The sequence below is a fragment of the Dendronephthya gigantea genome, unplaced genomic scaffold (assembly GCF_004324835.1).
Source record: "Dendronephthya gigantea isolate DGI-Jeju-01 unplaced genomic scaffold, DenGig_1.0 000067F, whole genome shotgun sequence".
NCBI classification, from domain to species: Eukaryota; Metazoa; Cnidaria; class Anthozoa; order Malacalcyonacea; family Nephtheidae; genus Dendronephthya; species Dendronephthya gigantea.
Window position 1 is genome coordinate 68,556 of NW_021163077.1, and position 15,929 is coordinate 84,484.

At 35.6% G+C, this 15,929-nt stretch overlaps 1 protein-coding gene across 1 annotated transcript; it reads right to left on the minus strand.

Annotated features, from left to right (window-relative positions):
• Window positions 1-4,172: 4,172 nt before the first annotated feature.
• LOC114531003 lies at window positions 4,173-6,299 on the minus strand. Its single transcript, XM_028552630.1, has 3 exons — window positions 6,251-6,299; window positions 5,160-5,254; window positions 4,173-4,631 (listed from the first exon to the last, which is right to left on the minus strand). The coding sequence occupies exons 2-3, from the start codon at window positions 5,241-5,243 to the stop codon at window positions 4,212-4,214; spliced, it is 504 nt and encodes a 167-aa protein (XP_028408431.1). The 5' UTR covers window positions 5,244-5,254; window positions 6,251-6,299; the 3' UTR covers window positions 4,173-4,211.
• Between the last annotated feature and the right edge of the window lie 9,630 nt (window positions 6,300-15,929).

Here is a 15,929-nt window from a genome sequence, read left to right on the forward strand (position 1 = left end):
ACGTGTGTTTATTTACGAATTTGTCAGCAAATGACCATTGACCATGCACGAGGGTAACTAATCAATCACAGCACTCGAATTGGGGAGAGGTAATTAAAGTTCAACAACTGCAAAGACCATCCAAATTGATATGATTGTTACCTCTTGAAAAAGCTCTTGGCATTTTTTTAATGTTTGATATGAGAAATAAGCTAGCGAATCCCAAACAGGACATCTTTTCTATTCTTTTGTTGTTTCCATGCGGTATAATTACCAGAACTCTTTGTTGAATAAAACAATGAAACAATAGTATTCGTGTTCTTTAATTTGTTAAGGTTCTCAAGGCCTAAGTTTTTATATACAGGGTGTCCCAAAAAAAACGAAAACTATTGAAATTACTCATTGTTAAAATTTGAATGCCGTGTTCACGAATTTCAGCCCGTGGGGATTTAATGCAACTTATAAAATGCTAAATGCTTTGTGTTGCTAGAGAAAGGGGACATGTCGAAGGACATGGTCCTTGAGATGCACATTTAAATATTGTTATCCATATTTGTAAACTGTGAATATTGTTAATAAATATTTTTGCGTACAAGCAAATTTTACTGCATCATATACATGCATAAAAATGAGAATGGTAAACATTTATACACCTCTGGTTCCCAACAGAGTCCTTAGGCATTCAAGCTCTAACAATTGCATTGTTATGGGTGATTTCAATAGTTTTCGGTTTTTTTGGGACACCCTGTATAGTGGGAGGAAACAGGTCGTGCCCAGAGAAAAACCCTTGAAGAACAAGAGACCGAGGAGAGAAAAAACCAAACTCAACAAAATTTATAATGTTTATAGTTTTATCCTAATAATTATTTAACGACGCAGTCAGTATATACATTTAACACCAACATATCCATGAAACGCTTCATCCACGGACCTCAGTGTCAAAGACATCAGTTTAACTGCTGGCCCGAAAGCTGAAAAACTACGACTAATATTATATCTTGAAAGTATTATATAGCATGCATTCAAGACAGAGGCCAAAAAAACATACATGATTTTTTCCTACAAAATTTCTTTGAATTTTTTGCTTCATCAGTTTCGTGACGGTTTAATTTAATTGCTTATATATAATAAACGGATTAAAAGCATACTTCAAAATACGAAATTTATGTTTCTCGTGTTCTGACTGTTAATAGTAATAATAAGATCAGAGCTCACCTCAATTTTTGTTCTTTCTATTTAGAGTGTCGAAGTATGAATGAACACCTCATGGCGGGCTATCTAACTTTTTTATGACAATTACCGGTAATGACCAGTAACTTTATTTGTTTTACAAAGTTCGAAAAGAAAGATTAAAATCTTCGAAATATAATATATGAATATATCAATTTTACATCTTATCTAGATCTGGGCACCAGGTTTTTTTGTTGTTGTCTAAATTAACGCTTCGTGTATAGTTATGTAATGTGATATGATGTATACAACACCATGCAAGGATTGCAGATGGGTTGGAAATTGTCAGTTGATCCGCTTGACGCTTAGGCACAATTACTAAATAATATAGCAACCATTATTAATAAAAAAATTATAATATTAATACTTGTAAAGTATAGTGCGTTAATTAAGACCAATTATAGCGATTACAAACGTTACAAAGTCATATTTTTAACACAATCTGGTTGGCCGCGGTAAGGGTAAGTATCACGCCATAATTATTTGGACTAAACGACAGTAAAAATGATAAGTGCCTTCCTTTTCAGGTTCAACCTGAGATTATAAATACAAAGGTGCGCTGTTCAGAACAACTTATAAGGAGTAGGGGTTTAACACTTTACGGTAGCTAAGTAAGCCAAGTTTACATTCCTCATTAGTAATTTATTTCGGAAAAGAAATTCAATTGTAATCAACATCAGAAAACTGTCTGAAAAGTTGAAAAGAGTAAAATTTAACTTTGAGAATATTTTGAGTTTTTTTTACCCAAGTATGAAGTCCGGAAAATTCGCAGAAGCTGCATGGCTGAGACGTATAAGTTTATATGCAGCGTCGTATATATTGCCGTCTGTAATCAGCAAAATACATTTCGCTATTTCTCTTAAATTACGAACTATATACCATCCATATACTGAATTTCATACGAAATAACAAAAGAAATAACGAAAAGCTAGCATTTAGCTGATTACGAACCGCAATACGACACCGCATAAATTTGCATTTTAGCGATGCAGCTTCTGCGAAGTTTCTGGCTGACTTTGTGCTTCGGTCAAGTAAACTCAAAATATCCTCAAATAATGCCTAATGCATTGGTGAAGAAGGATCTGCAGAGAAAAAAACATGTAATTAATACTCCCTTCTTTTCTTGGTCTAGATCAGTGCAGAGTTTGAACGGCATTAGCTAATGGTGTCGTCCGCTGTGGCTGAGTCGTTCACATTTAACGAGAAGAAAGTGGCTGCTGCAATAATTCGAGTTGCACGAAGGAAGACAACATTCAAGAAAGAAATTAAACGTTTCTTGGACCTCCTTGAAATAGAGCCGACAAACGATGCTGTCGATGAGCCTTCTGAAAGTAGGTTAATTATATATGTGGATCCATGTATATGCAGTTTATAGTTACTCATATTTGTTTTGTGTGTATTTTATTTTAGAGGAACTTGGTCGCACCCGTCTTGTTACCGTTTCTACTGCCTCAAAAGAGGAGTAAGGCGAACCAAGAAGAGTTCGTGCATGCAGTTTGTTTCGGTAAGAGCCTGTTGCCCGAGTTCGAGCATCGTTGCTGATAAACAAGTCCTGTTCAGTGATCGAAGTGGAAGGCGGTATGCTAGAAGCCACCATGCTTTTGTTTGCGACGTATTATGTTTTTATGTTTGAGTATCCACCTACGCTGAACAATTTTTTTACGTATTACAGAAGTGTATTTTTAATATACCAGATTCTACACTAGAAAACTTCCAACTTCTGTAATTTGCTTTGTAAACGAACTAGAGAGCAAAGATGATTAGTAAAAATGTAAATAGACTTAACGAGCTTAGCCTACACGATCCAAGGGAAAATATGCTCAATATATTTAATTAGATTCAACATCTATTGGAAATTGACGGTGTTTGAAACCGTTTTGGCATGCATGAAAACGATAATGAAAACGCTCAAACGTTACCATGTGCACATTATAATCTCGTGCATACAAATTATGGTATTTGCAGTTTTTTTGATACACCCTGTAGTCTTTGAATCGTAGATATTCCACGTGCGATTACGGATTATTTAAATATAGCCAAAATCTTTGTTTTTGCAGTCAATGAACACTGCCGGAAATATTAATGGTAGTTGGATTTCTCAATAAATCAACCAAATACCTTTGTTTTCTTTGTTTAAAACAAATTAATCAATGGTCCTTCTATAACGATTTTTGTCTAATTTATTCAGCCAGTAACTTACAATCTCTCCCTGGCAATGCATGCTAGTTTCGCGTAGAGGAACGTAGAGAAGAAGGAGGAAGTGTTTAATTTGAAACCATTTGAAACCATTTAATTTGAAAATTGAATTGACGAGCAAGGGTATGCACAGAGGAAAAATAACGAATTGAAGTTAATATTTTACGGCAACAAGGTCAGTATATATAATTCATCGCAATTATCGTTACTTGGTTTGATTTATAATGGTAATAGAACGAATATAGGAGTGCTATTAATTGCAAAATCATACGAGTGATTACAAAATCAACGGAAGGCGTAGAGGGTAGAGGGAGGTTGATTTGTTAGTCACAAGTATGATTTTGCCATTAATTGTACGACTGACTCAATTCGTTCGATAACTTCGATTACTTATTAATTATATGCCTTCTGTAATCAACTTGTTTTAAGGAAAAGTACTAAAACACAATTTAAGCTCATGAAAGGGTGCGATTAATGATCAATCGCCCTCCTCTTAACCAATGAAATTGCAGTATTTGCTGCTCATTACAAAAGGTATATAATTAATGAAAGTAATCACACAAAAATTACATTCACAACCTAACGTTTCGACACTCCGGTCTACAGTATAGTGTCTTCATCAGGTATCCCTCAATCCCGCATCGTTCGCAACGCCCTGAGGCTGGCTAGGCCACTGTTTAAAACGACAAATAAAAACAAAAAGAAAGACTACTTTTCAACTCCGTCGACAACGCCGGAGTAATTTTATTTTGCTAAGAACACACATGATGTGATATTATAGGATAATGATGATTTTTTTTAAACATTTAATCTCCATTCCATACACATGGTCGTCCTGATCCAATTGGAAACGCAAAGCATGGGTTAGCTTGTGCTACATAGTTGCTCAATTTAACCTTAAACTCTTGGTTAAAATCAATCACACCATTTGCTGATGAGTGCTTATATAATGCGTTCATTTGACTTGTTTGCTCTGCTTCTTCTGCTATCGGAACCAATGTACAAACAGGGTTAGGAGGATTCTCCTGCGTTGATGCAAATGGGTACTCATCGGCTGTACATGTTGTAGTCGCTACTAAATTCTGACACGATCGGTTTCGGTTGTATCTCGTCTCCGCGCCACCCGATGTTCTTGTAAGCCTGTCTGGTTTTCCTACGGTTTGGATTGCGTAACAGATGTTCTCGCAAGTGGCTTGCATATTGGTGCAATCAAATCTAAGCACAGGCTGGAGAAAAATCACAGATGAAGAAAATATACGGTTATACAGGTACAGGTTAAAAAGAACTATTTTTTTTCTATTTTTATCCTTCTTCCAGATTAACATTTTTTAAAGATTTGCCTATAACTTAACTCAAAGTCTTTGAAAATTGTCTCAGTTCAGGAAACCGAACACCTTTATACATCCTTCATACCTTTACTAGAAAGCCGGGACAAATTACCTCAGGCACATGTTGACTCAGTTTGTCACAAAGTAAGAAATAGATATCTTTTACTTACTCTGTGGCTTTTCCGAGGCGTCTCATGACGTAATAATTTTAGATCATGATTTTTATATATATATATATATATATATATATAATTATATATATATATATATATATATATATACCGTTATAGAAATACTTGTGGGAGTTTGGAAGAGCTTGAAATAACGTGAAAAAACTCGCCCCACTATAGAAACTGTATAGAAACACAAAAAATGTTTTTTATTTCTTACTAATCATGTTTATGATATCGGGAGTAAAATACTTACTATCCATTTCATCGTAGCATCTGCAGAATGCCACACCGAGCTTCCAAAAATAACGAGAGTAATTACAAGCGGCACAAGCTTCATTGTAGAATGTCCTATTGGTATAGATATAATCTTTGTCAGTATGTTAACAGTTAACTTGGATGCTTACCGTGTCAACTAGTTGCTGTGAATCCTGTGATCGCAGCTTCGAATGCACGACTAGCTTCCGAATATACTCGGCACAATTCGGCAAGCTTTCGGCGAATTTTATAGTTCAGTGTTTTATAGTTCACTGAACAATCATACTATGAAACAAAGAATAATTATTGGAAATTTGTTCCCACTTTTAGCAAGAATTGATAATAATATGATAACGATTACGATAAATCGATATAACTCAAATTATTTGCTTTAGACATATATTTGCTTAATTTTGGTGTGATTCAAAGAATTAATATGTAGCTACTTCTATATAATTTTGTGTGAATATCAGATTGCATTTCGTATCCAAAAAGATGAAACTGAAAAATTCTAGTTCGGAAAACTCTTCAAGCCATGGCCACATTCGATACGGTCTACTGAGATCCGCGCCTGATATCATATTACACTAATGATATAAATATATACTGTACAAATATGTACTGAAAGTTTCTTTATTACTATTAAAACTTTCCTACAAAACGTACTCATTCTGTCCTTCTGACACTCAATCTGCATCACTTTACCACTCTGAGGTGCATGCATGGTCTTAAGGTCTTACCAGCTATAGGTTATGTTATGTGATTCAGTTACAAAGGTTCCGAGGCTTAGTTTTCAAGGCTTAATTTCGTATAGTTTTGCTGCATACGGTACAATTTTTTTATTCCTTTGGGATTTTTGCATCAAATTTCTTTGTATTTTATTGGTTCATATTGTGACGGTTTAATTTAATTGTTTATATATAATAAACGGATTAAAAACATACTTGAAAATGAGAAATTTCAAATTTATTCCTCGTGTTATAATAGATTACTTGTTCGCTGTGCTCATTCATAAGATATCTCTAGTATATATAGCTATAGTTTTAGTACCCTGACTATTAATAGTAATGATATAAGATCAGGACTCACCTGAATTTTTTTTACCGTTGTTCTTTATAATTAGAGTGTCAAAGTGTGAATGAAGTCCTCCTTAATAAAGCACCAGATTATCTAATTAGTATGACAGTTACCAGTAATTACCAAAGGGACAAAAAATGCATGAATGGTATCGAATGCAACACAGTGAGGTTTATTTTGAAAAGATTTTTTATCATTTTTACATCTAATCTTGCCACCTGGTTCTTTTCTTGTGTAAAGTAACGCTTCGTGTAGTGATAATGTGATATAATTAGAGTGTCAAAGTGTGAACGATGACCTCATCACAGATTATCTATAATCAGTATGACAGTTACCAGTAATTACCAGTAACTTTGTTTTAACAAAGTTCGCAAAGGATCGAAGTAAAATTCCCAAAATATATATTTAAAAAAGTCGACATATTTAAAAAAGTCGACTGTGGATGTATTTTTGGATATGGATTTTTATTCAAAGGAATGAAAATAAAGAAAATGTGGAGAGTCTGAGGGACCGAAAGTGCTTTGATGCAACATATAGCGAGATTTATTTTAAAAAGATTTTTAATCATTTCTACATCTAATCTATAGCCACCTGGTTATTTTTTTTTTAAAAGATTTTTAATCATTTCTACATCTAATCTATAGCCACCTGGTTATTTTTTTTTAAAGATTTTTAATCATTTCTACATCTAATCTATAGCCACCTGGTTATTTTTTGTGTAAAGTAACGCTTCGTGTAGTGACAGTCGGATATATGCAGGACGTGTTTTTGAAGCTGACCAGTTTGCGCTTGGCGTACGCTTGTCACAATTGCTATTTACTAAAGACCCTGTTACACGGTGCAATTTTTCTTGCAACTTGCAATGCAATTCTACTAGAAGTAATAAAAAAATAGTCAGTGCGTTCGGTGGTAGGATTTCTCATCGTTAAATCACTGCAAAATATATATGTCTGGTTTCCTTATGTTTTGGATCGCGTAACAGATGTTCTCGCAAGTGGCTTGCATATTGGTGCAATCAAATCTAAGCACAGGCTAAAGAGAAAAATTTCTGATAAAAGAAAATATGCAGTTATACAGGTATACAGATTAAAATTTTTTTTCTATTTTTATCGTTCTTCCAGATTAATTACATTTTTTTAAGATTTACCTGACTTAACTTAAAGTCTTTGAAAATTGTCTCAGTTCAGGAAACCGAACACCTTTATACATCCTTCATACCTTTACTAGAAAGCAGGGGCAAATTACCCCAGGCACATGTTGACTAATAGAGTAAGAAGTAGATATCTTTTACTTACTCTGTGTCTTTTCCGAGGCGTCTCCTCGCCACTCACAATGTTTACCACCACATTTAACCATCCCCTTAACTGAACATTCAACTCTTTGCAATTTAACCCTAACCAGATGATCTCTACGGCTTTTGGATCTTCGAAAACATACCATACTAGGCTGTTCAGGCATAACACTCAAAAACTGCCCAGACAAACCTACAATATTTTGCAATTCCCTAAAAATACCATACAATTCACACAAGCCGGGTGAAAATCTATGACTATATATATATATATATTTATATATTATTATGTTACAGTTATATTATAGAAATACTTGTGGGACTTTGGAAGAACTCGAGGTAACGTGGAAAAACACGTAAATACATTTTTGAAATATTTTTGTAAATTTATAGTTTTCTGGACATTTTAAAATCTTCTCCTTTTTTCTTATGCACCCTGTATATATGCAGTTTTAGTACGCCCGACTGGCCATTTATAAGATCATCGCTCATATACACCTGAGCTTCTCTCTCTCCTGAAAACTCTTTAACTACATTTTCATAGTTAATCATAGGTATTAATTCGGAAATACACGACTGTGATTGGCCAATTCTGCCCTTAACTACAGTTATAAAAGTTAATTATAGCCTTTTATACAACTGGCCTCTGAACTTTTGACAGTGTTGTTCTTTAGAGTCTTTGAGTGTGAATGAAGACCTCGTCACAGATTATCTAATTACTATATATGACAGCAGTTACCAGTAATTACCAGTAACGTTACTTGTTTTAACAAAGCTCGAAAAGGAAGAATAAAATCTTTGATAAATAGATATGTCAAAATCACAGTGATATGGATATATTATTCTATTTTAAAAAATGAAAATTAAGATTAATATATGATATAATATCTAATATTTAAATAATATATTGAGAATCTAAGGGGCTAAAAGTGCTTGAATGCAACACAGGAAGAAAATTTTTTATCATTTTTACATCTATAATCTGGGCACCTGGTCCGTGCACAATTACTAAATAACATATCAACCATTATTATGACAACGAAACAACAAATGCAATACTTGTAATGTATATAGGCTATATAGTCCGTTTAAATAAGCAAAGGACAACTGTTGTGATGTAAATAGTACATTGAGAACGTTTTGGGAGATTGAAAATTTTGGAACTGAAAGCAAGCGATCGATAGTAATGACCAACGAAGAGAGGAATGCATTGGAGAAAGTGGAATCGTCATTAACGCACAATGGATATCGCTACTCTATATAGCTGTTCCGTGGAAAGAGGATAGTCCGACTCTTTCAAACAATCGAGAAATGGCAATGAAACGTCTGGAGAGCACGGAAAGACGCTTGAATGCCAAAGATACCTTTGTTAAGAAAGAGTACGAAAACACCATAAAGTCATATCTTGAAAAGGGTTATCTACGAATTATTATCTCCGAGGGTTATCTACGAAGGGTTATCTCCGGTTGTCAAGCTGAACAAGTCAACAACAAAGGTGCGCATAGTGTTCGATTGTTCGGCGAAGTACATGAGGTATGTCGTTGAATGATGTCATAGACGCTGGGTCAAAGTTACAAACCGAACTGTTCGTACGTTTTCGACGAAATCCCATTGGGATCGCTTGCGACATAATAGAGATGTATTTACAATCGAGATAGAAGAGAAAGATCGTCCCTACTTTAGAATTTTGTGGCGAGACTGCGAGAGCAACCGACAGCCTGATGAGTTCGAATTTACGAGCGTCGTTTTTGGAAAAAATTCGGCGCCTATGGAAGCACAATTAAGTGATTTAGCATGAGGAAATGAACGTCAAAGACGACGTAAAAATGGCGAATAAATGGCGTGATGCGCCTAAATATGGACATGCCACGCTATTTGCTCGTCATTTTTACGTCGCCTTTGACGTTCACGTCTTCATGCTAAATCTCCCTAATATGTCGCCCAAGAAAACGCTTGTCGTTTCCAAGATCGTTATCCATTAGCAGCCGAAACGGTTCTAAAGTCTACATATATGGACGATAGTATCGATTAGCGATAGCATCGAGGACGAAGCCAAGGCCAAAAAGCTTCAAACAGAACTGCAAGAGCTATGGAATTAGAATGCTGGTATGAAAGCCAGAAAATGGGTCTCGAATTCGAAGCAAGTTCTAGCAACTATTTCCAAAGAGCACTGAGCATCTGAACTAGTAATTCGAGACGCAGATCAACCAGTGACCAAAACGTTAGGCCTCTCGTGGTTCAGCGAAGAGGCTCCCCCCCAGTTCCAGCTCCGCCGACGACTACATTCGCCCCAGCGACTAAGTCCCGAACGTCATTCATCGTGGATGCGTCTGGTTTGCATTCACGCACGGGTTATTTGAGTTTTGAGCAACATGCAGAAAAAATCAAACCGGATATCTGAAATACCACTACATCCAGATAAAATTCAGGATGCGGAAGAGGATATCATTCGCAATGCACAAATATAAGTTTTTTCCGAAGAGTACCAAGCCCTGAAAAGCAACAAGACAATCCCATCGAAGAGTCCTTTGATCAGGTTATCACCTCGAATTGATGCGAACGGAATCATTCGTATGGACGGCAGGCTGACGTATGCAGATTACCTTCCGTATGAAGTAAAACATCCCATAATCCTACCCCGAGGGCACCACATAGTAAAACTAATTGTTAAATATTACCACGAAAGAGCAAATCACACAGGGGGCGTGAACTTTATCTTATCTCAACTATCGCAAAGATTTTGGATCATAGCCGCACGGGAAAAGATTCGAAGCTGGGAAAACGGATGTAACGAATGCAAAAAGAAAACAACGAAGCTTGCAACACAAGTAATGGTTCCACTGCCCAAAGTTCGTCTAAGGTTCACCTTTCGCCCATTCGACCAAAGCGCTGTGGATTACGCAAGACCTTTTATTACAGTACAAGGCCGAGGGAGACAGCGTCAAAAGCGATGGTTATGTTTGTTCACGTGCCTTGCGACGAGAGTGATCCACTTGGAGATGGCCTGGGCTCTGGACACGGAGAGTTTTCTAAATGCTTTTACTCGATTCACCAGCCGACGAGGTGTGACATCTGAAGTTACCAGTATAATGGAACTAATGTTGTGGGGGCTGTAAACGAACTGCGAGAATTGGTGGACAATTTATCCAGACCGTATTCAGCAGAAGACAAACCACATCTTCATTAAAGTAAAGTGGCCCTTTAATCCTCCAGCCGCTCCACATTTTGGAGGAATACATGAAGCGATGATTAAGGAAACAGTGAAATTCGAGACGAAGAATTGATTACCGCATTTACTGCTGCCAAAAGTTTGATCAACTTCCGTCCTTTAACCTATCAGACGACAGATCCTGAAGATTTCACGCCATTAACACCAAACCATTTCTTGCATGGGCAAGTGGGCGGAGTAGCGGCTCCCGAATCGGTTGACTACACCACTTTTAATTTTTGGAATCGTTGGCGAAGGGTACAACAACTGATCAATCAAGTGTGGACGAGATGGAGAAATGGCGATGTTGTGCTTGCGTTAGACAGCAACCTTCTAAGAGGTCAATGGCCTTCAGGACGCGTTATCGAGACGTATCCTGGCAAAGATGGTCACACGAGAGTGGCAAAAGTTCAGTGTGAAGAAAGAACCTTAGTTCGACCAATACACAAGCTGGTACCATTGTTTCAAGAAAACAGATAGAACAATATAATTTCGAACAGTTCGTTTAGAGACGCGCTCTACGCAGTGCAATCTTAATCTTTATAATTGACATTTTATGATTGATATTGGGCGTTGCTTAGCAACGGGTTTTAGGTTCGTTGGAGAAACGTTATTCAAAAGAGTAAAGGGGAAATATTACCCTGTTTTTTATTTTTCAATTTTTCTTTAATTAAATTCAATTAAGTCTTATAAATTAGTTCGAGTCTGGAGAACAAAATACTTTAAACGAAATTTCAAATTTATTTCACCGTTGTTCTTTATAATTAGAGTGTCAAAGTGTGAACGATGACCTCATCACAGATTATCTAATCAGTATGACAGTTACCAGTAATTACCAGTAACTTTGTTTTAACAAAGTTCGCAAAGGATCGAAGTAAAATTCCCAAAATATATATTTTAAAAAGTCGACTGTGGATGTATTTGTGGATATGGATTAATTTTATTCAAAGGAATGAAAATAAAGAAAATGTGGAGAGTCTGAGGGATCGAAAGTGCTTGGATGCAACATATAGCGAGATTTATTTTAAAAAGATTTTTAATCATTTCTACATCTAATCTATAGCCACCTGGTTATTTTTTGTGTAAAGTAAAGCTTCGTGTAGTGATAGTCTGATATATGCAGGACGTGTTTTTGAAGCTGACCAGTTATGCGCTTCGCGTACGCTTGTCACAATTGCTATTTACTAAAGGCCCTGTTACACGGTGCAATTTTTCTTGCAACTTGCAATGCAATTCTACTTTTGAGAGATGTATATTTGGAAACAACGAAACTTTTGTGTTTATTACACTTTATGCACTTTTCTTCTGTAATACTCTCACTGACCTATACATCTCTTCAAAGTAGATTTGCATTACAAGTTGCAAGAAAAATTTACCGCGTGTAACATGGCCTTAAGTAATATATCAACTATTACTAGAAGTAATAAAAAATTAGTCAGTGCCTTCGGTGGTAGGATTTCTCATCGTTGAATCACTGCAAAAAAGGAATGCTTTGATAAGAATCCTCACTCATCTTTCAAACACTTCAAAATCAAAATAATCTATACAATTCTTACAACTTCGAAATCCCAAATTAATGAAAGTAATCACCTAACGTTTCGACACCCCAGTCTAGTGTCTTCATCAGGTATCCCTCAATCCCACATCTTTCGCAACGCCCTGAGGCTGGCTAGGCCACTGTTTACAACGACAAACAGAAACAAAAAGAAAGACTACTTTTCAACTCCGTCGATCACGCGGAGTAATTTTATTTTGCTAAGAATCTACAAGTACACATGATGTGATATTATAGGATAATGATAAACTTATTTAAGCATTTAATCTCCATTCCATACACATGGTCGTCCTGATCCAGGTGGAAACGCAAAGCATGGGTTAGCTTGTGCTACATAGTTGCTCAATTTAACCTTGAACTCTTGGTTAAAATCAATCACACCATTTGGTGATGAGTACTTATATAATGCGTTCATCTGACTTGTTTGCTCTTCTTGTTCTGCTATAGGAACCAATGTACAAACAGGGTTAGGAGGATTCTCCTTCGTTGATGCAAATGGGTACTCATCGGGTGTACATGTTGTAGTCGGTACTAAATTCTGACACGATCGGTTTCGGTTGTATCTTGTTTCCGTGCCACTTGATGTTCTTGTAAGTCTGTCTGGTTTTCCTACGGTTTGGATCGCGTAACAGATGTTCTCGCAAGTGGCTTGCATATTGGTGCAATCAAATCTAAGCACAGGCTAAAGAGAAAAATTTCAGATAAAGGAAAATATGCAGTTATACAGGTACAGGTTAAAAAGAAATATTTTTTCTATTGTTATCGTTCTTCCAGACTAATTACATTTTTTAAAGATTTGCCTAATTTAACTCAAAGTCTTTGAAAATTGTCTCAGTTCAGGAAACCAAACACCTTTATACATCCTTCATACCTTTACTAGAAAGCCGGGACAAATTACCCCAGACACATGTTGACTCAGTTTTGTCACAAAGTAAGAAATAGATATCTTTTACTATGTCTATGCTTTTACTTACTTTGTGGCTTTTCCGAGGCGTCTCATGGCTCAATAATTTTAGATCATGATTTTATATATATATACCGTTATAGAAATACTTGTGGGAGTTTGGCCGAAGAGCTTGAAATAACGTGAAAAAAATCGCCCCACTATAGAAACTGTATATAGAAACACGGAAATTTTTTTTATTTCTTACTAATCATGTTTATGATATCGGGAGTAATATACTTACTATCCATTTCATCGTAGCATCTGCAGAATGCCACACCGAGCTTCCAAAAATAAAGAGAGTGATTACAAGCGGCACAAGCTTCATTGTAGAATGTCCTATTGGTAGATATACAATCTTTGTCAGTATGTTAACAGTTAACTTGGATGCTGACCGTGTCAACTAGTTGCTGTGATCGCAGCTTCGAATGCACGACCAGCTTCCGAATATACTCGGCACAATTCGGCAAGCTTTCGGCGAATTTTATAGTTCAGTGTTTTATTAGTTCACTGAACAATCATACTATGAAACAAGGGATAATAATTGGAAATTTGTTCCCACTTTTAGCAAGAATTGATAATAATATGATAACGATTACGAAAGATATAACTCAAATTATTTGCTTTAGACATATATTTGCTTAATATTTTAGTGTGATTCAAAGAATTAATATGTAGCTACTTCTATGTAAATGATGTTTGAATATTAGATTTCATTTCGTATCCAAAAAGATGAAACTGAAAAATTTTAGTTAGGAAAACTCTTCAAGCCATGGCCACGTTCGATACGGTCTAGATCCGCGCCTGATATCATATTAAATGATATAGCCATATATAGTTTTAGTACCCTGACTATTAAACAGCAATAATATAAAATCAGGACTCACCTGAATTTTTTTCACCGTTGTTCTTTATAATTAGAATGTCAAAGTGTGATTGAAGTCCTCCTTAATAAAGCACCAGATTATCTAATTAGTATGACAGCTACCAGTAATTACCAAAAGGAGAAAAAAATGCATTGCATGAATGACATGAATGCAACACGGCGAGGTTTATTTTGAAAAGATTTTTTATCATTTTTACATCTAATCTAGCCACCTGGTTCTTTTTTGTGTAAAGTAACGCTTCATGTAATGATAATGTGATATAATTAGAGTGTCAAAGTGTGAACGATGACCTCATCACAGATTATCTAATCAGTATGACAGTTACCAGTAATTACCAGTAACTTTGTTTTAACAAAGTTCGCAAAGGAAGAGTAAAATTCCCAAAATATATATTTAAAAAAGTCGACTGTGGATGTATTTGTGGATATGGATTAATTTTATTCAAAGGAATGAAAATAAAGAAAATGTGGAGAGTCTGAGGGACTGAAAGTGCTTGGATGCAACATATAGCGAGATTTATTTTAAAATGATTTTTAATCATTTCTACATCTAATCTATAGCCACCTGGTTATTTTTTGTGTAAAGTAACGCTTCGTGTAGTGATAGTCTGATATATGCAGGACGTGTTTTTGAAGCTGACCAGTTAATGCGCTTGACGTACGCTTGTCACAATTGCTATTTACTATAAAGGCTCTGTTACACGGTGCAATGTTCTTGCAACTTGCAATGCAATACTACTTTTAAGAGATGTATATTTGGAAACAACGAAACTTTTGTGTTTATTACACTTTATGCACTTTTCTTCTGTAATACTCTCACTAACTTATACATCTCCTCAAAGTAGAATTGCATTACAAGTTGCAAGAAAAATGTTACCGTGTAACATGGCCTTTCACTCATATTTCAAACACTTCAAAATCAAAACAATCTATACAATTCCTACAACATCGAAAACCCAAATGCCCGGTCCTAAACAACAGCTTAATATCGCAAAATAAAATTAGGACACGGTACGAAATTCGGAAGTCGAGCTAACGCAAAAACACAAAAGCGTGGCAAATGCCAAACAAAAATCTCAAAACGACAAAGCATCCAGCCGTGACGTCAGGATTAGGAACACTGTTTGACAATCTGCATCACTTCATTGCTCTGAGGTGGGTGCGGATCTGGGTTGGTCTAGGTTGTATAGGAGGGTCTAAGTTGTATACAATCCAATTCACAAAACTTCGCGAGGTCTGAAGTGTTAGTTCTCAAGTCTCAACGCCAAAGATAGTTTTTAGATTGAAAACTTGATAGTATGAAATTTATTTCTTGTGTTAAAGGATAGTATATAGGCTCTTTATATATTACTCGTTCGCTGCGTTCTCAGTTCTCACTCTTAAGATATCGTAATTCGTTCTTATAAGTTAATCTCTACATATAGCTATGATTTTATAGTACGCCGACCATTAATATGAAAATAGAGCTCACCTGAATTTTTGACACTGTTGTTCTTTAGAGTCTTCGAGTGTAAATGATGACCTCATCACAGATTATCTAATTTGTATGCATGACAGTTACCAGTAATTATACCAGTAACGTTATTTGTTTTCACGGCAAAGCTCGAAAAGGAAGAGTAAAATCTTCGAAATATATGCAAAAATATTGACAGTGTAAATATATAAATATATATCTTATTTAAAAGAATGAAAATTAAGAGAATATATAGTGAGGCTGAGTTACTAAACGTGTTTGAATGAGACATATATAGGAAGATTTATTTTGAAAAAACGTTTTTATCACTTTTACATCTAAACTGGACACCTGG

Excerpts from the sequence above, each read along its gene's own strand:
- LOC114531003 (XM_028552630.1), bottom strand. The coding sequence starts at position 5,243 with ATGAAGCTTGTGCCGCTTGTAATTACTCTCGTTATTTTTGGAAGCTCG. Across the intron at positions 4,632-5,159 it reads ATGCTACGATGAAATGGATA|CCTGTGCTTAGATTTGATTG; the intron begins GTAAGTATTTTA and ends ATTTTTCTCCAG.